Below are 24,779 nucleotides of genomic sequence, written 5' to 3'. Positions count from 1 at the left end.
TGGGTGCTCCTCTCAATTTATCTCAACACGTTTGTTACGCAGGTAGGTATGTATGTGTGTATGTATGTCTTCGTGTATACAGAAGTCACCATATATGTCTATCTATGTTTATATCTATCAGCAGATCTACTTCAAGCTTTGCCATCACAGAAAGACACAACGGCCCACTTTCCACTCCATGCCCATTTGCGGGACTCGTGGCCCCCACCGTCGGGTAACTGACGGAGTTGTTCGTCGACGCCGGCGGGAAGACCAACCACGACATCTGCCTTGCAGGTGCGGAAGGCCATCACGCGAACACCGGATTTCGGGCCCAGGGGTCCGATGGCCGTGGTGAAGGGGGTGGTGGGGTCCCAGATGGCCTGGTTACGCGCACGGAGGTTAGTGGCCACATCAGATAAGATAGAGAAGAGGGTGGGGGAGGGAGGCTTACGTCGTTCGTCAACTTTCGGTAGTTCAGGTCACCCTTAAACAAGACCAATTCGCTCTCCTTCAAGTCGTTGAACAGTTCCGGTGCCGTGTGGGGCATGCGCCAGTAGCCTCCCGGGGTGGTCCAAAAGGTGTGAGGACGGATGATCAGCTTTCCCTCTTGGTGGAGGTGGCTCCAGTGGTCGAAGAGGAATTTCACCTCAGAAACTTCCTTCTCAGAGAGAGGATCGAACTTCTTGCCGGATTCGTCGGGGGCAGTGTAGAAGCCCTGAGCGTCGGAGAGGGCGTCGATGAGGGCCGCGAAGTCCGGGGGCGTGACATCCGAGACGAACCAAGGGATGACCTTGGGGTGGAGCACAACAGTAGTTGCCAGGCCGGCGGAAAGGAGGTAACCGGCGAGGATGAGGTCGACGAAGAGCTCGAAGCCGGAGTTGTCGAGGACGATGTCGACACGGCGTTCCTCGTTCTTGCGCTCGCGGCGGGCTTTCTGCAGGACGTCGAAGGCGGCGTCGAGGTCGTTGACGAGAATGTTCTTCTCCGAGGCCTTGCGGGCTTCGGAACCCTGGAGCTTCTGGATGTCTTCGTAGGTGAGGGAGGTGAGGAGGGAGAGATCGGTGGCGTTACCCCAGAGACAGATCTCGCACATCTCCGAGAAGAGGATGCGGTTGGCTTGCTCAACCTGCTCAGGATCCCTGCCATCTGTACTCTTCTCTGCTTCCTCGGCAAGCTCCTTGTATCGTGCGGCGAGTTCGAGGACGGCGGGACGGGACGACTTGAAGGTGGACATCTTCTGGCGAGCAAACACGTCATAGCCCTTCCAGTGCTTGGAGAGAGAGAAAAGGGTGCTCAGGCGTCTGTCTGGTTGCTGTCAGCTGTGTTGTATGCCGTATAGGATCAATCGCACGCACAGAGGTAGCATTCCGAGTAGAGCCATGGGACGTGGTGCCATGAAGGGTTCCCGCGTTGTTCCAGTTCCTTGTTGTACTCCGCAATGTCTGGTTGACCGTCCTCGGGGAGAGGACTGAACTTGAGTCAATGCCTGTTGGATTTGTTCGGGTCTTGCAGACGGAATGCAGGATGCTCACGTCAATTGTCTGTTATGCTGGAGCTCATATTTGAAGGCTGCGAGCTTCTCAATAATCGCCTTTCCTTCCTGGGCCTTCTCCTCGTCGGTCACGGCGGCGACAGTACGATGCAGGTCGTCAATCGCACCAGTCTAGGAGGAGGTCGATTAGATGTAGCTTCAACCGGCAAGAAAGGATGCTTACCAGGATAACGGGCCAGCGCTCGCGGGCGGAGACGGAGGCGAAGCTGGACTTGTCGGAGGTCAGATACTGCGCTGGCGGAGGGGAACGCGGGGTTAGTTGGGCGCTGCACGAGGGGCGACGTCACTCACGGGTTGAGGGGTCGTATTCCATGGTGACGGAGGAATCGAGATTATATTATTAGGTGATGATGAGGATGAATACGACTCGAGGAGTAAAAGGAGAGGGGAACGAAGAGGAGAGAGAGAGAGAGTCAAGAAGGAGAGTGGAAGAGAGAGGAAGTGGGATGGGAACCGCGGGGTTGTTGCGGTCGGAAAGCCCCGACTCCCCTCAGGAAGAAAGTCTCCCCAACTACTACATAGTACTACATCTTCAACTTCTATCCAACAGCGGCATGCAACAGGCAGAGAAAACAAGTCCTACAGCCAATCCAACACCCCCCAGGCCTGTACCTGCAAGAGAACGCAACGAGGGAGAAACAAAATAGATAGTGATAGAAATATATAGATGGTCATTCCGCTATGCAAAGTCCACAAGATCGTCATCAATCAGTCCATAGATACATCGCCCTCGTGCTGTGGATCCCAAGGGGTTCAGCATCCATTCCGAATTCCAGAATTCCCTGACTTCCTTCCGTCCGGTCGGCGAGGTTATCTCGCGCCCAATCCCCTCGAACGCCAGCATGTAAAGCAGCCGAGTTGCTCACATCATCGACATGAGGGAGCTTTGCGCATAAGCCTGGGGGAGAATTAGCCTGGGTCCAGCCATCTATAGATATCCAACAAACTTACCATGGGCTTAATGTCCGGATGAGGGACGGCCTCGAAGACCTGGTACTCCAGCTTGAGCTCGGGCCCGATCTTGATAAAGGCACCCTTGTTCTCCGTCGTATCACAATATTTCGGGGCAGAGAAGACGGTGATACACCGTCCGTCGTGTTCGACTTCATATCCATTCATGCGGACCTCGTGCGAGCGGATAATCGCCTCCAGCCCGTTCTTCTCACAGAACCGCTTGGTGACATCCGGGCCAAACTGAAGGCCAACACCGCGCTTACTGGGACCACGACCGGGTTCGGTCTGCGGGTCCGTCCAGAGCATCTCCATCATTAAGCCCTGCTGTCCGGGCTGGCGCTGGTTGTGGCGGTTCAGCTTGCGGATGTCATCCAGCGTAGTCTTATCGTCGGAGAATAGTCCGCCGTGCAGCACGAGGAACTTGTTGCCGATCAATGTAGCCAACGGCAGAGCAGAGAAGGACTCTGAGAAGACCTTGAACACCGTCTCATTGTACTTGGCCTTGCACTCGCCCTCGAAACCGTACACCTTGTTCATATCATCGGTCTCGTGGTTACCACGGTTCAGGAAGATCCCGTTGGGCCGCAGCCATTTGTATGCATAGAGGAGTAGAGCGATCTCCGTCGACCATGATCCACGGTCCACGAAATCGCCATTGAAAAGGTAGGCATGGGTGTCGCTAGGGTATCCGTTCAGGCGGAAGATCTCCAGGAGATCAAAGAATTGACCTAAACACGTCAGCCGCCATATCCCACTACTACCGACCAGAACCAGAGAACTCACCGTGCGTGTCACCGCAGACCGTTAACCTCTTACCCTCTTCCACACCAATCTCGACCATTGTTGGCTCTGCATAGACGAGGTCCTTAACCGCCTTAATGATCTGAAACGCGTATTTGCGGTGGATCTTTTTGCCGTTCTTGAATCGCTCGATCATATCGTCAATGAACTCTTGCGTCATGGCCTTTCCAAGTGGCGCACCATCATAGGTAGCATCCACGGCCATGGAGTCGATATCCAAGCTCTCAAAAGCGGAGGGCGGGTCGCCGACCTCAATCGCCTTCTCGAACTCCAGCCGGCGAACGAGCTTCTCGCACTCGCTCAGCTTCAGCTTCGCATCGCGATTGTGAGGTTCCCTCTTGATTACGGCCTTGAAATCTCTCAGAGCGTCCTTGTAGTGCAGAATAGCGGAGTTCGCAAGGGCTCGTCTCCAGTAAGCCTAGACAGGTTAGCAGGATGGCGACACACCCAGCCAACATAGACAAACCTTGGTGTAGTTAGGATCGAGCTCGAGCGCCTTGGAGGCGTCGACGATCGCAAAGCCATACGCCTCAAGTTTTATATGTGCCTAAGATAACCTCGCAGTCAGCATCCTCCCTTCACCCCATTCATAACCTCCCGTGCCACCACCAGCGCCACCACGTACCTGTGCGCGGTTGCTGAAGAAAGACGGCTCCTTGTCATACTTCTCAATGGCCTTGGTATAAAAGTCTATCGCAGTAGGCCACTCATGTTCAGCAAAAGCCTTATTTCCCTGCACCTTCAGGGCAGTGGCGGCCTCAAGATCGGGAGAAGCCATCGGGCGCGCGGACTGTGTTCAGCGAAAGCAGCGAAAGCAACGAAGGAGGGGTTTTTGGCAGGCGGGCACGAGGGCAGACGAAGGAAGGCACCAGCGCAAACTGTACAGTGAGTAAATCGATTAGCCACCTAGCCAAAAAATTATATCGCCAGAAGAATTCAGGAAAAGACAGACAAACCAACTTTCTGTTCCTGGCTGTTGCTTAATGATTGATTGAAACCAAACCCCCGTCCGGCCGTTTTCTCCGGTCTTGGCATCGCCGCTCCGATTCGAGAACCCTCGACTGTGCTGCTCAGCAGCTCGGGGCGACTCGCCGCATTCATCCTCCGAGAAGCAGCAACAGCAACAGCAACGACACAGCCTCACGTCTTACTCTCTCTTCTTCCATCATCACGGATAATTCACGACAGGATGTCCTTCTACGTCGCCCCCAGTCAGCAGCGCACTCTTCGCGCTTGCATGGTTTGTTCTCTCGTTCAGCTGCACAACGTGAGTTCTCCCAGCAACGACAACAACAAATATCAAGCAAGCACAAAGCTCAATCTAACCCCACTTTTCGATACAGAAATTTATGCGCGAAGGTTGTCCCAATTGCGATAATGTCCTCGGTCTCCGCGGAAACAACGACGCTATTCAGGAATGCACGTCTCAGGTCTTCGAAGGACTTGTTACGCTCCGCGATCCGACGACGAGTTGGGTCGCTAGGTGGCAGAGACTGGATAGTTATGTGCCTGGGACGTATGCAGTGAAGGTTACGGGTTCGGTGAGTACACTTGTCTCTCGATATGGGGGTGGGGATGGGTTGGATCGAGTTTCGTGGATATAAGTAGGTGGCTGAGCTAACGGTTGCTTTTCTTATAGCTTCCCGATGAAATTATCTCGAGCTTGGAAGATTCGGGCGTGAAATATATTCCGTATGTTGGATCGTCCCCTCTTTGGGTTGTCTGACGAGTACTAATCGGTGTGTGTATAGGAGGGACGGTAGCACGGGCGAAGAGGAAAATTGAGTGCTTCAGACTTCGGCTGAGATTTGTTTATTGCTGGCTACCTGCATCCACGATCATCGGCGACTATATCACAGCCCAACGGCTTATCTTTTCGGCAGGAAGGTGGTTTTCCTGCTTGCACTTTACTGGAGTTTGGGACTTGTAATTGTACGGTAAATGGGGTTTGCTTTGACGCATTGCCGCTGTGTTGGGAGTTTTCTATTTCTTTTTACGCTTACTCGGACACTTTTAATGCCGAGGGGATATCTGCTTGATACCCGGATAGATAGATCAACGTTGCCTTGACGGCATCTCATCGTTGCTCGATAGATAGGTTAACATCTAAGACATAAATCATATTGTAAAAAGCCATGGAAATCGGCCCAAGATATCATAAAAAAGCTCCCCACCCAATACCGTTAAAACGCCATACAATCACAGACTAGAGTCCAACAAAACAACACAAGACCGACAAGCTACTTTACAGCTGCTTGATGATCTTCTCGACGCTCTCCAGGAGGATATCAGCTGCAATATATTAGCATCACTATCGTGTTAATCAGGGGTCAAGGAGGCTTACCGTGGTGCTTCTGGAAGACCAGCATGGGCCTCAGGCGGACAGCGCTCACACCGCTTCCTCCGATGTTGACACCAACGCCCTTGGCCTTGGCCACGAACTCGTCACGCTTGGGGGTGTCCCAGGCGATGAAGGTTCCCTGGCCCTTACCACGCAGGTTCTGGAGGTGCTCGGGGTACTGCTTGGCGAGACGCTCCAGGCCAGCGAAGAGGTAGTCACCGGTAGCGGCAGTGTTCTCAACCAGGTTCAGGCGCTCAACCTCCTCAATGATACCACGGAAGATGAGGGCACGAGCCGGGTCACCCATCCAGGTGTTGAACTGACGGTAAGGCTTGTTGGGGCGGAGAGCCGGGTTACCGTAGTAGTAACCGGCGGTCTGGGCCTTCTTGGAGAAGGTCACCATGTCGGGAGGAGTCTCGAGGTTCCAGTGGTCGTGGGCCCAGAACTTTCCGGTGGCACCCACACCAGTCTGCACCTCATCGACAATAAAGAGGACATCGTTACGCTTGGTGATCTCACGAAGGCCACGGAAGAAGGCCGGAGAGGCGTGGTTGTCACCACCCTCCGACTGGATGGGCTCGACGATGACAGCCGCGACAGGGTTGTGCCACTCCTTGATCAGGCGCTCAGTCTCCTGCAGGCAGCGCTGCTCTTCCTGAGCGTTCTCCTGAGCGTGCTCCTCCAGGGGGTACTTCAAGGCGGGGAAGGGAGCCTGGGGCCAGTCGAAGGCGGGAATGTCAAGCTTGTGGATGGGCTTGCTGCGAGTGGTGGACAGACTGCCGAACAGACGGCCGTGGAAGGCCGACTTGAAAGACATGATGGACAGCTGAGGGGATCCAGGAGACTGGTTCTTCATGGTGGTCTCCAGCTCCTCCTCGGTGAACTCGGTCTCGGGACCGCCACGCTCACGCTGGCGGTAGTACATGAAAGCAGCCTTGTAGGCAGTCTCGTTGGCATCCGAGCCAGCCATGGCGGTGAACACCTGGTTAAGACCCTTGGGGGCGGCCTTGAGGATACCAGTGTTCAGGATGTCAGCCCAGTCATGGGACGGGAAGTTACCCAGGGCAGGTCTGTTGATCAACGAAGTGATCATCTCGGGAGACTCGGCCACCTTGCGGAGGTGAGGGTTGTTGTAGCCGACGGGGATCGAAGCAATCTGAGCATAACTGGAAGGGACATTGGCGTTAGACAAACATTACCACGAAAATTAGCAATGGGTCGAGTTGAATAGCTTACACATCCAAGAGCACGTTTCCGTCCAGATCGGCAATGCTGGGTCAATGTCAGTCCTTGTTCGGCATGCCGTCCCCGCAAAGGCCGGGTGGGATTGGGATGCGTGACAACTTACTAGTTACCGGTGGACTTGGTGTAGTCGGTGAGCATGTTCAAGCTGCGAACATCGAAGACCTTGTCCAGCTTCTCCGCGGCAGCCTTGTTGTTGGGGCCGGGAATGGCCGTGGCCAGCTTGGGAGCGGTCGGCTCATCGGGGAAGAAAGGCTTCTCCGCAGCGCGCAGGTGCGGAGTAGTCGTGAGGGTACGGACGGCCGACAGGCGCGTCGCCGGGCGGAGCTTCAGGCTGGAGCGGAAGAGAGCGGCCATTGTGATAGATTGATTGAGAGGAAAGAGGAATTGTCGGATGGAATCAAGTCAGGGGGGCCAGGCACAAAGAAATACCCAGCTGGAAAACAGGGATGTGGGGAACGCGACGATAACGCAATGATGATTGATAAGGAGCTCCTTGATCGACGCTCAACCGGCTGCACAGCAAACCAGCACCGATTCCGTGATCAAAGGGTGCAATTGAGATGGATTTGGAGAGAGAAGATCAGACCCGAGAAAAAAAAGGCCGCGCGAAGGCTTATATACGACAGCGAGGGAGCAGCTAGAAGAAGGGAGAGCTCCGGGCGGGCATGCGATTCCATTGGAGCTGCCCCGCGCAGAGCACCTGCCTCGGCGATCTGCGCCAATCAGCGGCCGCGCTGGCCCCGTGCTCGGCGACAGCCCAAATGCCCCGAGGGACGTCCTTCCCAATCAGTCCGGCTGGAGCACCGATGATAATTCGGAATGATAATGAGAATTGAATGCTCCAATCAATTGGCCTGGGACCCTTTCAATCGAGAGAGGGATTCCTGTCTGATCCGCCGAGTGCCGATGACGGTTGGAAACAAAACACCACGACGGGCCTGACGTAAGTACTACTACTACATACAACACGCCGGATCTGCACCGGCTTATCGGTGGCGGAGGCGGCGATAAGGCGCCCGATCGCTCGCTACAACCTCCGATGATGATTCACGCCTCCTCGGCGATAGCTCTGTGCGGTGACCCATGACCAAATGATATAGCATCGAGAGATAATTGGGGCAATAGATTTAGTATAATATTATGTCAGAGCTTCACCATAAGTACTGGATGATTCAGCTCAGGTGGCCTCTGACTCGATTGCCAGAAACATATTCTACCCGCATCCCGGGTAAGCGACCTGGAGGCCCAACACACGAACAGTAAAGCAAGATGAGAAACTTGTTGTACTATGCAAGGACGGAAAGAAAAACCACAAATAAGGTCAATTGAGTCCTCTGGAGTCTACCTAGACTCAGGTAGCTGGGAAGAGAGTAAAGAAAAGTCATAGGCTTGCAGCGACGCAAGGTGGTGGAGGTGACATCCAGAGACAGGGCTCTCCTTCTAGACATCAATGAAAACACGTTCATCACAAGAGCATTTAGATACAGTTGTATCATTCTCACGTCTTGGTACATAGTTAGGGGTAGGCGTCAGGTACAAGACTGTCTCGGGGAATCGAGGCAAATATAATATCCAGCACCTTACCCCACATTCCAAACAAGCAAGTACTAAGAAACAAGAAGCGGAAGAATAGAGTAAAATCGATGTCACCAAAAAAGGATCAGCCAGCATCTGATTATTTAAACTTTTCAGATGCACCGGCGGCACCAAGAATAGTACCAAGACATCAAGTCCTCCTGGGTACGCACAACCAAGCCCAATCAGCATCTCCCCTCACTACGTACAAGCATCTAGAATCCCCCCATGGCCCGACATTACGGTGCAAACCAGGAAAAGCAGGAAGCGGGGTATAATACCCATGTTATGCATGCGTTATTCCAAATTCATCTCGCTTAGCGAGAAACCGGGAATCTGTTCATCTCCGACTGTACCTAGCGGGCCAGCGGCATCGGCAACGTTAGGGACTAGGGTACATCGTAGTGCCGAGGTCCAGCTAGCGAGTGTTGGAAATCCCCACTGACATGTGTCCTCTTAGAAAATTATGTCCGGCGTTCAATGGCCCTCCTTCACCCAGGGACTTCAGCTACATCACACGCATAGCACTGGATGAAGCCAACCCTCCATACTCGACCTGCCCAGGACAACGGCCTCAAGATCCAAGAGACCAAAGCCCCGGACGAGATCGTAAGTGAGACGTGCCTCACAAGAAATCCAAAGCCAAGCCGACGTCAGAGCCTAGTTGCATTGGTTCCTGCGTTAGACGCAGAGACGGATTCTAGCTAGCACGGTAGCACTCCGTGCTAGAGTAGGTCCGCCACAAGCTCCGGTGCCTCTCATTTATCGCAAACAGATGATCGACGCAATGACATTCGACGCATCTGGCAGGCCCCTTTTTGGGGCAGGCCAGAGCCGGGTTGGGAGGCGCTTGATATTTGAAGCCACGCATCCATGGACGCCCGGACCCAGCATCAGGCCATACTGGCATGTGAGCGGATTACCAGTGGAGTCAAGCCCCGACGGTGGAGCGGATCGGAAGACCCACTCATTCGATCCGATGGACTGGCATGTGAATTGTGAGTTGGATTGATAGATGGTTTGGTATCTTCATAACGTTTCATCTGTACATATATATGCTACCAGCCCCCAAAAGTGTACATGGTGTGTAAATTATACATGTTCATAACCCAATCATAACCAGATGATTTGATCGAAGGAAAGAAAAGAAAAGGAAGGGTGGGAACCCTAGACCGGGTTGTTGTGTTCATAGAATGCATGTTCTCCCTTCGAGTCACGGGTGAGTGAAGTCGAGGATATTTCGCTACCCGGCGACGTGTAAACCACTCCATCGTTCTTGAGATCGACGTGGTGCGTCGGCGTCATGACGCGCGTGTGGTTGGATACGACTTGAGAGTTGTTGCCGTCGTTATGGCTGGGTCTTCTGTTTTCGGTCCACGTTTCCATCTCAACAGTGCGTACTATATCCATCCGATCCACCATCGTGTCTCCTTCGTAGCCATACTGACGATCTTCAATCTTAGAAACTCGGGACGGCTTTGACGGCCCAGTCGAGGACCACAGCTTCTGCTCTGGACCATTGTTGCCAAATGAAGATCCGTAGCCGCGAGCCGATGGAAGAAGATGGGGCAGCACAAATCCGATGAGAGGTCTGAGTGCAGGCGCAGAAGCACAGATCTAGTATATAGTCAGCACAGAAACGAGCACGCTCGGTTCTATTATCGACATACCATAGCCAAGTTGATCTCTATCGATCCGGCGAGAAGAATCGGCCATCCCATCCAAGTAGTGTCGTAAGATTCCATCATACTCTTCCAGACATATACCGTGCGCACGGTACCCGCAACATTGACCACAATACCAAGACCGAAGATCGAGATTACGGCAAGGCGTTGCCGGGCAGGTAGCTTCAAATTCCAGATCAATGGCATAGGAAGGATGGTGCAGAGGAAGTCGGTGGAGATGTTGACAACGCTAGCAGAAAATACCGCTGCGCCATAATTGACGCAATGATGAGGATACATAGGCTCCAGATCCCAGAATGCATGAATAGGTCTGCCCAGAAAAATTATTAGTCAACACAACATACCGCAGTGGGGAAAAAGAGTCAACTTACGTGCACTGGAAGATGCTGACCAACAAGAAGACAATGCAGCACATGGCCACAAACACCAAGGAGATAAGCAGGACTATATAGTATACCTTATATAGTCCCTTACTCCCAGTTCCGATAAGGCGCTTGCAGAACCACAGAACCGATAGCTTGACGATTGAGCAGGACAAAGAAAAGGTAAGCTGGAAAGCGAGATTGTACTTGGTGACAACCGGGATCCAGGACAAGGGTACATCCCATATATGTCGATTCGCACCCCAGCGCTCGGTCGCCAGGGACGTAGCAACACACATGCCAATTCCAAAAGCCTGTCAATTGTTAGATAATTCCACAGAATAAGCACATAACCAGCTGTAAAACATACAAAAGCGATGACTACCAGGGCGTCATCAAGGCCAGGGGTACACGTAATTTTGAAACGTGTGTAAAGGCGGAGGACAGTCACGATGAATGCCAGAACGCCGAGGACGATATTCACAATATTCACGGCATGCCCGCGCGTCACAGGGTCGACGTAATTTGGCACGGGCCATGATGCCAGGACTTCAGGAGGTGGGAGTTGCATAATGACGATTTAGTATGGGTACTAGCGAGAGTAGGCGGAATGTATTTCTCAGGTCGAAGGAACGTAGTGTTGTTATTATTGTTGTTGTCGCGATTGTCTAATTGGAATCAAGCGCAACCATCGGCAACCCCAGTCGAGTAGTCGAAGGTCGTATTGGCCATTATCACAATCAAAAACAATCTCAGGTGAAAGCAAGCGAATGCAGTCGTGACCGACTGATTGTGCACGGAGGCCACTGGATGCTGACAGCAGCAGCAACAAGGGGAAACCGGGGAGATGATATACCACGACGGCGGGTCCCCACTCCTGGCCTAGACAAGCTGGGACAGAAATGGTCCCTCCGCTAACCATGGACTGGGCGTGTTGATTTCTGTGTGTCATTTTGACTTTAATGGTTTTCCCCCAGTGTGTTCAAAATCAGATTCAATATCCCAGCCAGGCGGGAAGTGTAGCCCTCCAATCAGGCTTCAAATGAACCTCCACAGTGGGCGATTTTATCCAACCGATGGCGAAGTGAGCAGCAGAACCGAGAATTGCCGGGTCCTAAACAACCAGCACAGGACAATGATAGGCAGACCCATCGACCCGTCGTTCACGGTCTTCTCCACATGCCAGGGAGGCGATCTGAGCATCTCGAGCCATTGAGAAGGGCCTTGTAGGCGGGCATCATGTCATTTGGATTAAAGGATACAAGTTGGACCAGGACCAGAAAGTCAAAGGTTAGCTTGTCTGAAAATTGCGGGTAAGGGGGCGCTCCCGGGTTGGAACAACCCAGCCCAGTCGGGACAATGGATGGGCGAAATTGACTCTGAGGGGGGACAAGAATGACCGGGGGGAGGAGACTCCAATCGAGTTATTTCCGGTCTTTCAGACAGCGAACGTAAGAGATGGTCAGATGAAGCAAAGGATTTTAGCTCCACAGTCTAATTGCAGGAGAAGGAGAGTGGCCTCGACTCCTAGGTAGGAGCGGCCCATTTGATCTTAGCTGATGAGACTGAGAGATGTGAGAGGAAGAGAAAGACGGAAGGAAAAGCGGCGGCGGGGGGGGGGGTTCCACCCGTGACCCCAATTGATCCCATCCCACTTTCTCCGGAAGCCAATCCTATCTGGTGAGTAGTCCTTGCCGCTTTCGGAAGGGCGCCAGATTGCCCCGCACGACAGCCTGTCTTGCCCGGCTTTTCCTCTCTCTCTCTCTGTCGGCCCGATAGTGCTTCCATCAAATCCAAAGAATGATATCCAACTGCCGTGAGGGCCAAGCCATAATTCTCGTGTGGTGGCAACAGCCTTACGGGAACATGGCACGGGAATCATATCCCCCTGCATTAGAATGGTATGCTATCTGCATGTGGTCGAAGATGTCTTGCATGCGATGGAGATGCTGTGCGGCCACGAGTCATAGCCCATCCTATTGCGGTAATGATTAGTGCTGCGGTATCCTTGCTGACAAAAAAATTACGACAATAGAATAAAATAATTTTTGAGCTCGTCTAGATAGGTTATAGGTACTGCCTATCGAGTATCGACTCCAAACAATTATCGTGTCTAACTTCTATACCCCATCTCGGCGTCAATGCGCGTTCAGGTGGGCAGCAGCCTGAGTCGGTAGCTGCACGTCCCTGACTACTCCTGACTATTGTGTGATGATCATCCGAAGTTCCTTGGGAGGCTGATGTCATCATCTAGTGTCATCGATCGTGCCAGTCATCGAAACCTTTTGGATGAACTCGAGCAGCCCATTCTCTAATACTCCCTGAGCCACTATTGCTTGGATTGTCGCTGGTACCATTCGGAACATTGGCTGGAACTTCAACCGACAGTTCATTCTCTGGTCGATCCATGGATTAGAACATTAGAGCTTCTTCACAGTTTGCACATTGCTTGGCAGGCAGACAAAATCTTCCTTTCCCAAATTGGCTAAAAGTGTTTTCTACTGTGATACATGTCGTAAAGATTGTAGTGATAAATATGATTACATGATGTGTATGGCTTCAGATCCTTACTATTAGGGGAAGCGGTACAAAGGCGGAAGGGGTGTCCAGAATCGCCACCGGAGGCCCACTTACAATCTTTACGACATGTATCACAGTACATATCGTGGTATCTGTTCTCCGTGGTGAGTGGAATGGATGCTGCCAATAGTTAGTGAGGTGATCTTCCCGTAACGGGGCCGGAATTCCAAAAAGCGTCAGAGCCCAAGGCGACCAGATGGCGATCTTTACCAGCCATGGGTCGTCCTCAACACCCCGTTCTCGATAGAGCCAATACTTTTGCCCTCACGTTCAACAGCGAATATGGTCATCCGAATAGTGCGATGATCGACGGGGTTCCTTGGGTAGGACTCTAGGCAACACTGACTGGACTCGTTCCATGGACCAACCCCAATATATATCGGAATAAACTTGTCAAAGCAATTAACTTCAATATCATTGTACATCTTCCCCTGTGTCCCATACTTTCTTCTCGACCCCTGTTGAGGCTGTGAAGATGCTTCCATGCATTCCCTTCCACCGTTCCACGGCATTCCGTCGTTTAGCCGTTTGGGCGGCAAACCGCTTGGCTCTCCACCCCATAAATAGGACTAGCCGCAAACTTTATTGCTTGATCGCCGCCTGGAACGAATCCTCAGGCCTGGGCTGAGGATCATTGGGGCTGACCCAAGTTCACACGAAAAAAAAAAGACTTGACTGTGCGTGCGCATCTTCATTGACACCTCCATGATCTATCAGCCAGCCAGCTCTCCACCCGGGAATCAGGGATGTCTGTCCACTGGATGACTTCCGTATCACCGAGGGATGCGTCATGACTCAGGACTTCAGTGACAGGTCCGCGGAGATCTACACCCAGCTCCAGAACAGCTTTCATGGTCTCACCATCTCAGAGAGCACCGAGCAGATATGTCCTGATGCGGATCAGACATCCGATGGCCCACCGTTCATGAAGCACCTTGTTGTTTCAGCTTAACGCCTAGACTCACTCCCAAACGAAAACCAGGCAGCACGTCTATAAAACAAATATAAAACTGGTTTGAAACCCAACAATCTACTATGTACTATGTACGCCCCATAGGGGACTGCATGAATACTCTAACAATATTGACTTCAATGCCTTGGACCAACAAGCTTTCCCAGCAGAGTGGTTTAGGGCATCTCCTCGCCACCTCAACCAAGAGCCCGGCAATCTACACCCGGCACAACTGCCAGCATACCGGTTTAGACTTCAGATAAATCTTCCTTCCACCCAAGTAACCAGGGTCAAGGATGCTGATGTTCCTGTATACAACCCTCGACAGTTCCCCTGGTGCCAAATATTTAGACTTGCTGCTTCCAGGTGTCGCCACATCACAGTCAGCTTGACAGCCTTCTCCCCGATCTCGATATTTCAACGGATTGGATGATTATGTACTCTTGCCTAATCGGGTTCCTGAAGGATCCGGTCTCAAAATTGGGTCGCGCTTTCCTCCAACGGCATGCCGTTTCTGGACCCGAACCTTATCGGGATAATGGGGAAAGTTAGCCTGTCCCTGCCAAGGTGTCAGGGCCCTGATTATTTAACGAAGGAACACCATCTGCTCGGCTAGTAAGCAATAGTATCGTAGTCACCTAGAAGAAGAAGACTCTGCACCCACGTGCTGCTGCTTTGATATGGATCGACCGGTGCTATCAAGTTGTTTAATTGGAGGGTGGCAACTGGCTTGGTGAGGAGGTATCCTCATCCGGTAGGGGTGATTCCACAGGGCTGATCTTTATATGCCGATTGTTGGTATACAGCATTGTTGGGAACGCAGTTTAGCCCCTTTTTCTTTGCAAATTATCCAGACGTTGACTCACTATCTTATTTTCCATTTCTACGGAGACCGAGAGCCGGCTGTGACCAGATCATATTCTTATGTTCGTTCACTTCCACCACAGCAAGATTAATACTACAGAAAAAAAACCGATCATATACATGCTCACAACCATAAGTGACCCTCAGCAATATCATACTGACTCTGTCCCACCCATCATCCCATACAGCTATCTCAGGCCTTCCAGCTTCATATAAGGCTTCTGCTTGGTAAAACTCTCAACTCCCAACAGTTTCACAGCTAAAACTGGAAACCGTATCGTGGCCTTAACAATGAAACAACTGACAAGGCTGCGGTCATTCATCTCACAATATCAAACATGCAATAATTACTCGGGTGCAGGGAGTGCCACATGCTGCTGAAACACATGGATGGATCTAGCATGTGATACAGATCAGCCGAGCTCAAGCTGCCGATCCAAGAAGGAGATTTTTTCCTGAGCTTTGGACTGGCATGTTGCAAAGAGTGATCTGCAACATCATCTTTGTAGCTCTCTCTGTTTATGGTATGGTCCCTGACTGATCCCATGTGTACTTCTTGGCTCTGCCATGACAGACATCTACTGAGGAGTGAGAAAAGCTGTCTCTATCTATGTGCCGGAGGAAGGTTTTATCGAGGCCCCCACCCCGTGATTTACCTGACCCCTCTGCTTTTATTCTTCCTCTCTTTCCGTGTATGCTATCACTTCGTCTCCCCTTTCCATCACCTTGTGTGTATCCCGGAGAATTGTTTCGGGGCTCTCTGGTTGCTTCTGGCAACAGCCTCATATCCCCACTCCCACTCCGTTGTTATTGTCTTTGTCTAGCTATTTTCTACCCATGTGCCAGTCTTGTCCTCCACTACGTCTGGGACTGCGTCAGCTACAGTATGCATACAACATGTGACATGCATCAAGACATAATACTTCAATGATCTTCAACTGATTGGATTAGTTTGAGTATAGCAATATGAGGAAACCATTCCTATGATATCAAAAATAGGGATTTGAGCTACTCACATAAGTTAGGTACTTTAGTGAGTTAGGCCTTCTTTTTTACTTTTGATTTGTCTCTCTCATTTGTCGTTCTATCACCTACCTGCCCTCGGGTGAGACCTGGTCACATCTTCTTTCTATAAAATCACAGCTTTACGAAGTCTCCGAATAATCGCTGGTTAATAATGAGAACTAACCACCCTGCCAGAAGGACATGTCCCCAGCGAGACCAACCACTCAGTGGCTGATCTGACAAATGATCATGTATTGCTTGCCAGTGTTAGATGCTCATCAGCTTACTACAGATCTTATTTCTGTGGTCTGTCTATCCTACACGCAATTCAAGATTTTTGTTCATAAAATTCGTTTAATGCAATACGATTTATCTAGGTTTTTCACCATTTGCGCTTTGAATATGAAAGGTGAAAGCACCATCAAAGAGGTGATGGTAGTCAGGTCATAGATCATCGGGCTGGCTTTGAAGAGATCACTGATTGGAGAGAACGTTGACCCAAATCTGTAACAAGGAATCACCCCATAGGTTCGAATCTTGCAATTATTATAACTTGCAATCATTGAAATGATCTACAGAGGATTTAGAATAATATCTATCTAACATCCTGAATATCATATAGAACAGATAAGAACGATCTGTCGGATAGTTTTAATTCAGTCATCTCTTCTCGTTCTTTTCTTTTTTTAAAAAAAAAGACATCGGTAATAGATTTTTCGTAAGTTTCTATAAATTCCTTTTCACAGTCTGGCCAAACAACATAAGTTCAAAAAGTCTAGGTCGTCAAGGAGCCATCTGTACCATCTGTACCATCTATAATACTCAAGAACAATATCTCATATAATCAAAGCTCTTCACTTCCTAGTGAATAAACCACCACAATACCACTCACATAAAGAAAAAAGCCTATACCACATCAAAAAAAAACCAAATAAGCCATATAACCATTGAGCCACCTTCTCCGCAAGATCAATCCTTCAACTTCTAGCACTCCACCTATGTCTCTCCCAAACAGCTTGCTCGACCTAATTAATATACGTAGTAAATATTTCTGGGTGACTCAATCTGGAGTGTGATGAGTATCATATCCAGCACCCGTGATCTGACTAAGAAACCAAACTTCAAATAAGCAGTCGAGTATGAAATTCCAATTATGCCTGCATGCATATCTGCGTTCATGGTCTGACAGGATACATAATACATACTCCGCCTCAATGATGTAGAGAAGATTGGAATGTTCGTGTGAGCGAGAGTATGCATGTACGGAAAGCCCGAAATATCCATCTATAATTTCGTTGTTCATTCATCCTACTATTCTGTACGTAAGCGCTTCTGATTCAGACGGTCTAGAGACTATCGATGTATAGTATAAACCGAGCCTAGACAGGATAAGTCTTGAATAGGTCCTGTCTCGACTGCATATTTCGTTGAAGAAGATGAGATGGGACAACAAAGCCACAAAAAATTAAAGTACCATGTATGATATCTTGAAATAAAGTCGTGAGTGGGATCAGTTGGTCTGCCAATGAATAGTAAATGTGCCCTGGGTGCTACCGCTCCATTTTACTATGTAAATTGATAATGTGAGGCTATTCAGCAGTTGCGGACATAATATCAACATGTGATATTGGTGAGTTGGCAGAAAAATAGGGCCCACTAGACATAGTACACGAAGAGCATAGAGGCGACTAAATCACCCAACACGCAAGAAATTCCACTACACTGCGTAGCCGAGCCGACAATTAAGTTTTATCGGCATAAACCACCACATAATTAACCAAGATTCCCAACCCAGTGATCGGAATGATGGAATCTTATTCCCTCCTCCCCCGGCCACCCCCATTACAAAGTCCAGACAGCAGTCCTAACCACATCGAAAAATAACCACTAGGAGTTCACCTTAGACAAAACAAGCACAGCCCGTTTTCCGTCGGGTAGATGAAAACCAAGACCCCGACCCACCCCCGTCCTAAAAATAGCTACATATTAGTTGCTGGCAACAAACCATACCTAGTACTAGGATTGGAAGCACAGAAGTAAATATAGACCTACAAGTTGCAAGACTGAAATGTCACCTGATGTCTACTGAGAAGTACTCGTATTCAGAAAACATGAGACGTAATCAAACCTACGTACGCCAAATGAAGGTTTTTGAGTTTGAGTGGCGGGAGGAGGTCTGGATGCATCGATGGATATTTTTTCCTTTCTCTTTCACAACTTTAAACTTTTGGAGATATGTTGTGGATATGAGGTGGCTTTTGGTTTTGAACTCCGTGGGAAATCTTAATGCGACAGTGATATAAGGGAAAAGTTGCTTGGTGGATCGTGATCTGGGGCACGGGGCACTATGGTGCTTTGATCTCTGTGCTTATTATAATTTACTGGGGTGGGTAGATGGTGAAACGAAAATAATATAAGTAGTTGTAGAGGCGACAGGGATATTCCCTGTCAAGGAGATGACATAAATAGGTAGGTGCTGTCAGTTATTTATCAATCTACTAGGGTGACGGCTTGGATTGGTGTGGCCAAGAAATACTTATGCAGGTTGCGCTCTCTGGCGATATTTGTGAAACAACGGTATGTGTGTGTGCAACATGACAAGGACTTCCAGGTATTGTATTATGTTGACACTGTTGTGCAAATTATCTTCGTATTGCTGTGGCATTCAATAGCTTTCTTGATGGTGATCTTGGATGTCTCAGGCTCATTGACGGCGGTCATCGCCGAATTTATAAGTTGTAGTCAGGGGACTCAGGTGGAAATAGCATGTGCTGCGAAATGGATCGTGTATTGTTAGGATATTGACTGATTATGAATGAACTGTACAATCGGACATGAACGATTCTTGAATCTTGATGCGATGCTGTGTCCTCCGCGCGTCAAATTGACAGGGGATATGTTGGCGCAGAGTCCTCCGTTCCTGCATCGGGGCGTTGGAGGGGTCGTGATCCTGTCGAAGAGGCTGAGTTGTGTCCGAATTGCCACTAGTTGAGTGTTGTGTTCAATTCTTGTTGTGAATTCGAATACGACAAGTTAGCCATCAAAATTCTCCAGGCATCAGGAAATGACCTGTCTAAAGAGTCAAGTCCCCGGGCTCAAAGGCCTTTCATAATTCTCCTCCACGCTGGAAAATGAAATTTGGGTCTTTGACGGTTTCACGGTTTCAGCCGGGCTGCCCAGACGGAGGGAATTCGACTCGTGCAGTGCCAACGAAGGCCTGGCCAGGCGGAGGGGGCGAATAAGAGGGCGGCGTTGAATGGGGCGGAAGCAGCCGTCTGACGTTTGGCCCGCGTGGCGCGGCCTGACTGCCTGAAACAGGGGGTCTGGACCGCCGCGGCTATTGGCCAGGCGCTCGCCGAGTGCGGATCGCCAAGCGTTCCTGGCGGTTGGCCCTTCCCATTGGTCCAACGCGCTCTCTCTATATCTCCCATTTCTGCAGCGGGTGGGATCCCAACGAGGAAAAAATAGCTGTGTAGTACGTATGTATGATTGTATGGGTATTGGGTACAGTCATCGGTATTTACCGGATTTCGGGACCACCACTGACTGACTGGCAAGACGGCGACTTGGAAGTTGCGAACTTTGTTTTATGGATCTACCGGAAACTTTAACGCATGGCAGTTGCCGGCCTGCAGTGCCAGGGATTAATATACGAGCGTTTCGTACTAGATCGTCTCCCATTCGAAGAACGACTCCCTGACGCACCGCACCGTCTTTCCTCGATCGATCTTTGCTCCGGGGGGATTTCTCATCCTTTCATTCCCTTCGCTTCTCCACCGATCTTTACGCTCGTTTACTACTGAAGGCCGGTCCTTCTTTCACTTTTCATCCTCGACAACAACACCCCCAATCTTCTCTCTTCTATTCCCCATCCAGCTTCTTCTTCTCCTTCCCCAATCAAAGCCATGGCCGAGGAAGCGAGCCACGATTCTTTGGCGCCTGTCGCGGTCGAGCTCCCCGCCGTTGGGCCCCAGCTTGAGAAAGAGCCCCGACCAGGACGCCTGACTCCCCGTCCAAGCTTTCTGGAGAACCTGGCCAGCTCACGGGCCACGCAGTTCATGCTGGACAGACGCAATTCCAGCGAGCTGGATCGCTATTTCGTAAGTCATCCCGCTGTCGACCTGCAGAGGAAACTTGGTTGGACTAACGGGTGTGGAAAATAGCACGGTCCACGAGATCTCGACAGACACTCCAAATGGCCCATCTTCCTTCGAATGCATGGCAGTATCATGCCAAAAATGATCTTGCCACTTGCCTTTGTCGCGGCATGGGCCACTTTGATCACCTGCATCGCAAAGTTTGTACATAACAGTAGGTATTGTCCAGATCAGACTGACGGAGCCTGGCTGACTCAATCTTCTAGTCGGTATCAACGACATTCTGCTCACTGTGACGGGTTTCGTGGTCAGTTTGGCGCTGTCGTTTCGCAGTTCGACGGCTTATGAGAGGTAAGCTGCAGCTTCCAGGCTCGATCAGAAAACAGCAAGTTAACCTCTCCATAGATGGGCCGACGGAAGAAAGTACTGGGCACTCCTTAATCAGACATCTCGCAATCTTGCACGGACTATCTGGATCAACACCGCAGAACGAAATGGAGAGGAAGGAAAGGAGGACTTGTTGTCAAAATTGTAAGACACCGGATTCTTCCCATTGCCCAACGCTAACAAAGGTAGGACGGCCATGAATCTCATCCTGGCCTTTGCCGTCTCCCTCAAGCACAAACTACGATTCGAACCCGACGTCGGCTACGAAGATCTAGCTGGTCTAGTTGGGCATCTCGACACATTTGCCAAAGAAGCGCACGACCGCGAGGTGCTTCAACCTCCGAAGAAGACCCCATGGAAGTCGTTCGGTGAATACCTGGGTGTTTCTTTCGCTGAATCCAACCCGAGGAAGCTTGTCAAGCGCTCCAAGAAGCCATTGGGCCATCTTCCCCTTGAGATCTTGAACCACCTCTCCGCATATATCGACCGATGTATCGCGAACGGAACTCTCAGTGTCAGTCTCCACCAAAGTCAAGCCAGTACGTACCATTTCCCAGTTACTCGACGGACATTTGTCTAATTCCCGCACAGTCACCGCCATCTCTACCTTGAACGAAGTCCTCACCGGTACCGAACGTGTCTTGGACACCCCTCTTCCTGCCGCCTACAGTATCTCCATTGCCCAGATTGCCTGGATCTACGTCCTCGCGCTGCCATTCCAGCTGTATGAGTTCCTGAACTGGGTCACCATCCCTGCTTCAATGGGTAAGCCTCCCCCCCCTACCGATCCAAGTTAAAGCTCTAATCTAATCCAAAACAGTCGCCGCCTATATCATCCTCGGACTTGCTTTCATCGGCAGCGAAATCGAGAACCCCTTCGGCCACGACGTGAACGATCTCCCACTCGACACCTACTGCCGCCAACTCGCCGTCGAACTGGACATCATCACCGCCATGCCCCCTCCCAGACTGGATGACTTCGGCACCCGCGACGACAACTACGTCCTATACCCTCTCAGCACATGCGGTTACCCTGAATGGAAGGACCGCAGTGTCGAAGAGATTCGTGCCGCCCTGAGAACCAAGGTCGTCGCAAATTACCCAGGAGCTACGATGTCGGATGCGGCGACAGTGATCGGAAGCGTGCGAAGCAAGCAGTCTGTCTAGCCCACCAGACCAGGTCCAAACACACAAATATGAAAATGTACAAAGTCACGGAAGGAAACAGGCCGGGTTGTTGTTCGTTTATGATGTTTACGGGTGGTGTCACTACTGGGAATTGAGCTAGCATGCGAGTCTGGTGTTCTGTTATACAAAAAAAGGCATGGCGAGGCATTCGTTACAATTGGATTGGGTCTTTCGGTGTGAATATTTGCGATTGGGTTGGATTGTATTAGTATATATTTGGCCATTGTGAAAAGGGATATATTTGCATAAAAGCTTGTTGATATTTAATATACTATACAGGGATTGATCACAACTCAGCTGACATTTCTGGTGTGCTGACTTTGTGTATATAAGTAGTTGAAATACTCAGAATACCATGCTGGATACAATATATGACCTAGACTTTTGCACTGAAAATGGGTATATCAGCTAAAATCCCATCAGGGATCGATCCATGCTCCCATTCGCAAGGACGGATTGAGGTCCCCATTCCCATCTGGACTCCCAGTAGACATAGAGATCCATTATCGATGTCCGAATGCGGAGTAATCAATCCTTCGCGTTTTTGACCTGTCATTTCATGTTTGGTGATATGAGCGCACGTCAGGTTCTGGCGATATCTGGCCCTTCATGACAGTCAATCCAATGACAGCCCGTGGTCATCACGCTTGTAAGTAGACCATGTGTATCGTCGAGAGAGCCTCTCACCTCGATCACCAACCAGTTATATCTCCCCACCTTCCCTATGGCACAAACAACTCTGATCCTGACCCCTGCACCAGCGCCCCTAGATAATTCCCCTTCGCGCAGACCCGCCAAGCCACATTCCCTGCCGACGTATCACTACCACCCCCGGTATTTGTACTCCCTCCGATCCAGGAACTTAGCGCTGCAACGACGGCTGAGGCGTCGTCGCGGGGGACTCGCGTCCAAACGGTCGGGGTTCTGTGTTCCGTGGAGACCTTGAGGATGTCGATGGGGATGGCGGTGCCGGTTAGGCCGAGGAATTGGCTTAGGGCGGCGGAGAGGTAAGTTCGGGCTGTGAGGGGGTCGAGGGTAGGAGTTGTGGAGGTGATGTCGTGGTTGATGCTGATGAGGTTAGTTGAGTGGTTTGGATAGGGTAGAGGAGTTAGGGGCGCACAGTTGGAGTTTGAGGTATGTCCATGTGGGTGTGCGCGCGGCGAAGTGGATGGTTTTGGGGGTTGATTCGGAGGTGGAGGATTTGCGTTTTGTTGGTGTTGAGGTTGATGTTGTTGTTGTTGTTGTGGTAGTGGTGGGGTTGGAGGTGGAGGTTGTCATTGTGATTGATGTGAGAAGATGGGGTATATTGAAAAGAGAGGAGGGAAATTGTAGGGGTGTATGTGGTGTGGTGGTGTATGCGACGATGCGCGATGCGAACGAAATGTTGGAAGATGCGGGCGGAAGTTGCTTGATCGGCGGCAAGAAAGAAAAGTCGGGATGATTCCCCGTGATGTCACGGCGCGTGCCGGAGACGATAATCTTCGCCAGTATAGAACGCAGTTTTTTATATTATTCTTTATCACCAAAGCGACCGAGTGAGATGTATCTGTAGAATACTATCTCTGCATGATTGCCGCTTCTAATTTCCCACGCGCTTGTAGGAGAAACTCATCCTCGCTTTGCAAACCGATATTCAGGTCGGTGATGGCGAGGGTCTTTTCTCGGGATTTCAGACCACGGATGACTTCTACGTTTGATTTGGGCACTTGGAAGACCTGATATGTGTCAATTGGCTTGCTCCTGGAGAGAAGTTGGTAATTCCGTGGTGTGTAGGAGATGCTGACTTGCGCTAAAACACGCGATACAGCTGCATTCGCCTCGCCCTTTCTGGGGACCGCGGCGACGCAGACATTCACGCGATCGGTGCCGATGGAATAGATGCCTTCGCGATTACTAGAGGCATTTGGTCTCACGTGGCAGGAAACTTGGAGGCTGTAGCGCTTGGGGTGGAGGGACGCGTTGTTTCGGGATTTGGTGGTGACGGTTTGGATGAGACGGAGGAGAGGGAAAGGATTGGACATGATCAGCGCTAGGCGGATGTCTGGCTATACAGATAGGTAAAGCTATCGAGTGAAAATGAGGATGGAAGAAAGATCCGAGGGGAATGTTCAGTTGTGAAGATGGAAAGCTGCCCGGCGGATGGTATATCGGAGCCCCCTCATTGGCTACTCGGAGGTATTTACTATAGTACTTTAGTTACCTATACTTTAGTATGTCACCGTAGAACTTCATTGAAAGTGAGGATAAGAAAGAGCTGGCCCTCAGTGTCAAGCCAATCGTGTTGCCATGAGTCCATGTCAATGATTCTAGCAGCCTAATGCGACCTTTTATTGAGCCGACTGGCTTTTCGCTAAGAACTATCAGGATAATAGAGACGAACTGATGGGACTACTACAGAGATGACATTGAACTGTAATAGTGGGGTCTCGCTCCAAGAATCTATAAGAAGAAGAATGCTGTTATGTGACTATTTTCACAAACTTCTTTGGCATATCCTGATGGGTTTGTTTCTCAGCATCACATTAAATGCCATCCCCATGGTCCGCAACCTTGTCGCTTTGCAATTGCTTCCTATTGGGAGAACTTTCCCGGCCGCTTGTCAAAACGTTTACTCTGATTGGCACTGTGAATCCATTAACAGCAAATCATGCCCTCTCACTAACTACAAAGACAATAGCACACGTTCAATCACATTCAACAGACCAGCCGCCCTATTCAGCCTGCCAGGAGACAATAAAGACCCACCGGAGAACAAAGACATGCAGTCAATGACTGTATAGAGGGCGGCTGGCAATAGCCCCACATTAGATTGCTTTTGTTCCCGCTGAGTTGTATACTTCAATGTGAACTCGACTGAGCCTCCCTATGGGCCTCTGGGGCCCCATTGGGAAATTTGGAGCTATGGAAGCAGTGACTGTAATAGAAGCGGCTGGTATACCAGAGTATTCAGCCCATTCAAAAAGCGGGTCCAGTTGGGGGTTTGAGCGTTGCTCCCTCAATGCTACTGCCAGGCCGGCATCATCGCATGGTCAGTTGTGCAGTCTTGTGCACTCCAAAGTAAGCGCGAAATAGACAGTCTTGGCTCCATTGGATAGAGCAGGGCCTAGTCAATCTACAACTATCAGTAAAAGCGTCAATTATTGATGGGGCTTTTTGCAATCGTCTTTAAGAGATATCGCACCCCGGGGGGGAGGGGGGTTGGGAGAGCA

The 24,779-nt window shown here is 50.5% G+C and overlaps 9 protein-coding genes across 9 annotated transcripts; 2 read left to right on the top strand and 7 right to left on the bottom strand.

Moving 5' to 3' along the window:
• Positions 1-25: 25 nt before the first annotated feature.
• Positions 26-1,982, bottom strand: BO94DRAFT_535917 (damage-control phosphatase ARMT1 family protein). Its single transcript, XM_025611897.1, has 6 exons — positions 1,826-1,982; positions 1,698-1,768; positions 1,515-1,645; positions 1,338-1,450; positions 434-1,287; positions 26-362 (listed from the first exon to the last, which is right to left on the bottom strand). The coding sequence occupies exons 1-6, from the start codon at positions 1,845-1,847 to the stop codon at positions 132-134; spliced, it is 1,422 nt and encodes a 473-aa protein (XP_025466791.1). The 5' UTR covers positions 1,848-1,982; the 3' UTR covers positions 26-131.
• Positions 1,905-3,679, bottom strand: ppt1 (protein serine/threonine phosphatase PPT1). The gene is made up of 3 exons (XM_025617767.1): positions 3,272-3,679; positions 2,486-3,216; positions 1,905-2,432 (listed from the first exon to the last, which is right to left on the bottom strand). The coding sequence occupies exons 1-3, from the start codon at positions 3,492-3,494 to the stop codon at positions 2,397-2,399; spliced, it is 990 nt and encodes a 329-aa protein (XP_025466790.1). The 5' UTR covers positions 3,495-3,679; the 3' UTR covers positions 1,905-2,396.
• Positions 3,607-3,860, bottom strand: BO94DRAFT_535916 (uncharacterized protein). The gene has a single exon (XM_025611896.1). The coding sequence runs from the start codon at positions 3,812-3,814 to the stop codon at positions 3,650-3,652; it is 165 nt and encodes a 54-aa protein (XP_025466789.1). The 5' UTR covers positions 3,815-3,860; the 3' UTR covers positions 3,607-3,649.
• A 468-nt stretch (positions 3,861-4,328) lies between these two features.
• On the top strand, positions 4,329-5,422 carry spt4 (transcription elongation factor SPT4). Its single transcript, XM_025609209.1, has 4 exons — positions 4,329-4,556; positions 4,633-4,830; positions 4,929-4,981; positions 5,041-5,422. The coding sequence occupies exons 1-4, from the start codon at positions 4,479-4,481 to the stop codon at positions 5,072-5,074; spliced, it is 363 nt and encodes a 120-aa protein (XP_025466788.1). The 5' UTR covers positions 4,329-4,478; the 3' UTR covers positions 5,075-5,422.
• gatA (4-aminobutyrate transaminase gatA) lies at positions 5,345-7,406 on the bottom strand. The gene is made up of 4 exons (XM_025611895.1): positions 6,979-7,406; positions 6,867-6,902; positions 5,634-6,796; positions 5,345-5,581 (listed from the first exon to the last, which is right to left on the bottom strand). The coding sequence occupies exons 1-4, from the start codon at positions 7,227-7,229 to the stop codon at positions 5,535-5,537; spliced, it is 1,497 nt and encodes a 498-aa protein (XP_025466787.1). The 5' UTR covers positions 7,230-7,406; the 3' UTR covers positions 5,345-5,534.
• A 2,082-nt stretch (positions 7,407-9,488) lies between these two features.
• BO94DRAFT_96978 (uncharacterized protein) lies at positions 9,489-11,303 on the bottom strand. Its single transcript, XM_025617765.1, has 4 exons — positions 10,868-11,303; positions 10,507-10,811; positions 10,121-10,445; positions 9,489-10,067 (listed from the first exon to the last, which is right to left on the bottom strand). The coding sequence occupies exons 1-4, from the start codon at positions 11,066-11,068 to the stop codon at positions 9,618-9,620; spliced, it is 1,281 nt and encodes a 426-aa protein (XP_025466786.1). The 5' UTR covers positions 11,069-11,303; the 3' UTR covers positions 9,489-9,617.
• Positions 11,304-19,497: 8,194 nt separating this feature from the next.
• On the top strand, positions 19,498-21,932 carry BO94DRAFT_535909 (UPF0187 domain membrane protein). Its single transcript, XM_025611894.1, has 7 exons — positions 19,498-19,998; positions 20,062-20,209; positions 20,262-20,346; positions 20,401-20,526; positions 20,572-20,921; positions 20,974-21,147; positions 21,203-21,932. Exons 1-7 carry the CDS (start codon positions 19,804-19,806, stop codon positions 21,547-21,549), a joined length of 1,425 nt encoding a protein of 474 aa, XP_025466785.1. The 5' UTR covers positions 19,498-19,803; the 3' UTR covers positions 21,550-21,932.
• Positions 21,856-22,958, bottom strand: BO94DRAFT_535907 (uncharacterized protein). Its single transcript, XM_025611893.1, has 2 exons — positions 22,699-22,958; positions 21,856-22,646 (listed from the first exon to the last, which is right to left on the bottom strand). The coding sequence occupies exons 1-2, from the start codon at positions 22,846-22,848 to the stop codon at positions 22,293-22,295; spliced, it is 504 nt and encodes a 167-aa protein (XP_025466784.1). The 5' UTR covers positions 22,849-22,958; the 3' UTR covers positions 21,856-22,292.
• A 168-nt stretch (positions 22,959-23,126) lies between these two features.
• Positions 23,127-23,666, bottom strand: BO94DRAFT_566503 (DUF167 domain-containing protein; the record flags this gene model as incomplete). Its single annotated transcript, XM_025614559.1, has 2 exons — positions 23,355-23,666; positions 23,127-23,285 (listed from the first exon to the last, which is right to left on the bottom strand). Exons 1-2 carry the CDS (start codon positions 23,589-23,591, stop codon positions 23,127-23,129), a joined length of 396 nt encoding a protein of 131 aa, XP_025466783.1. The 5' UTR covers positions 23,592-23,666.
• Between the last annotated feature and the right edge of the window lie 1,113 nt (positions 23,667-24,779).

This window comes from Aspergillus sclerotioniger (genome assembly GCF_003184525.1).
Source record: "Aspergillus sclerotioniger CBS 115572 chromosome Unknown BO94scaffold_16, whole genome shotgun sequence".
Classification (NCBI taxonomy): Eukaryota; Fungi; Ascomycota; class Eurotiomycetes; order Eurotiales; family Aspergillaceae; genus Aspergillus; species Aspergillus sclerotioniger.
The sequence above is the reverse complement of the archived record's forward strand: the minus strand, read 5'-3'. Positions and strand labels throughout refer to the sequence as shown.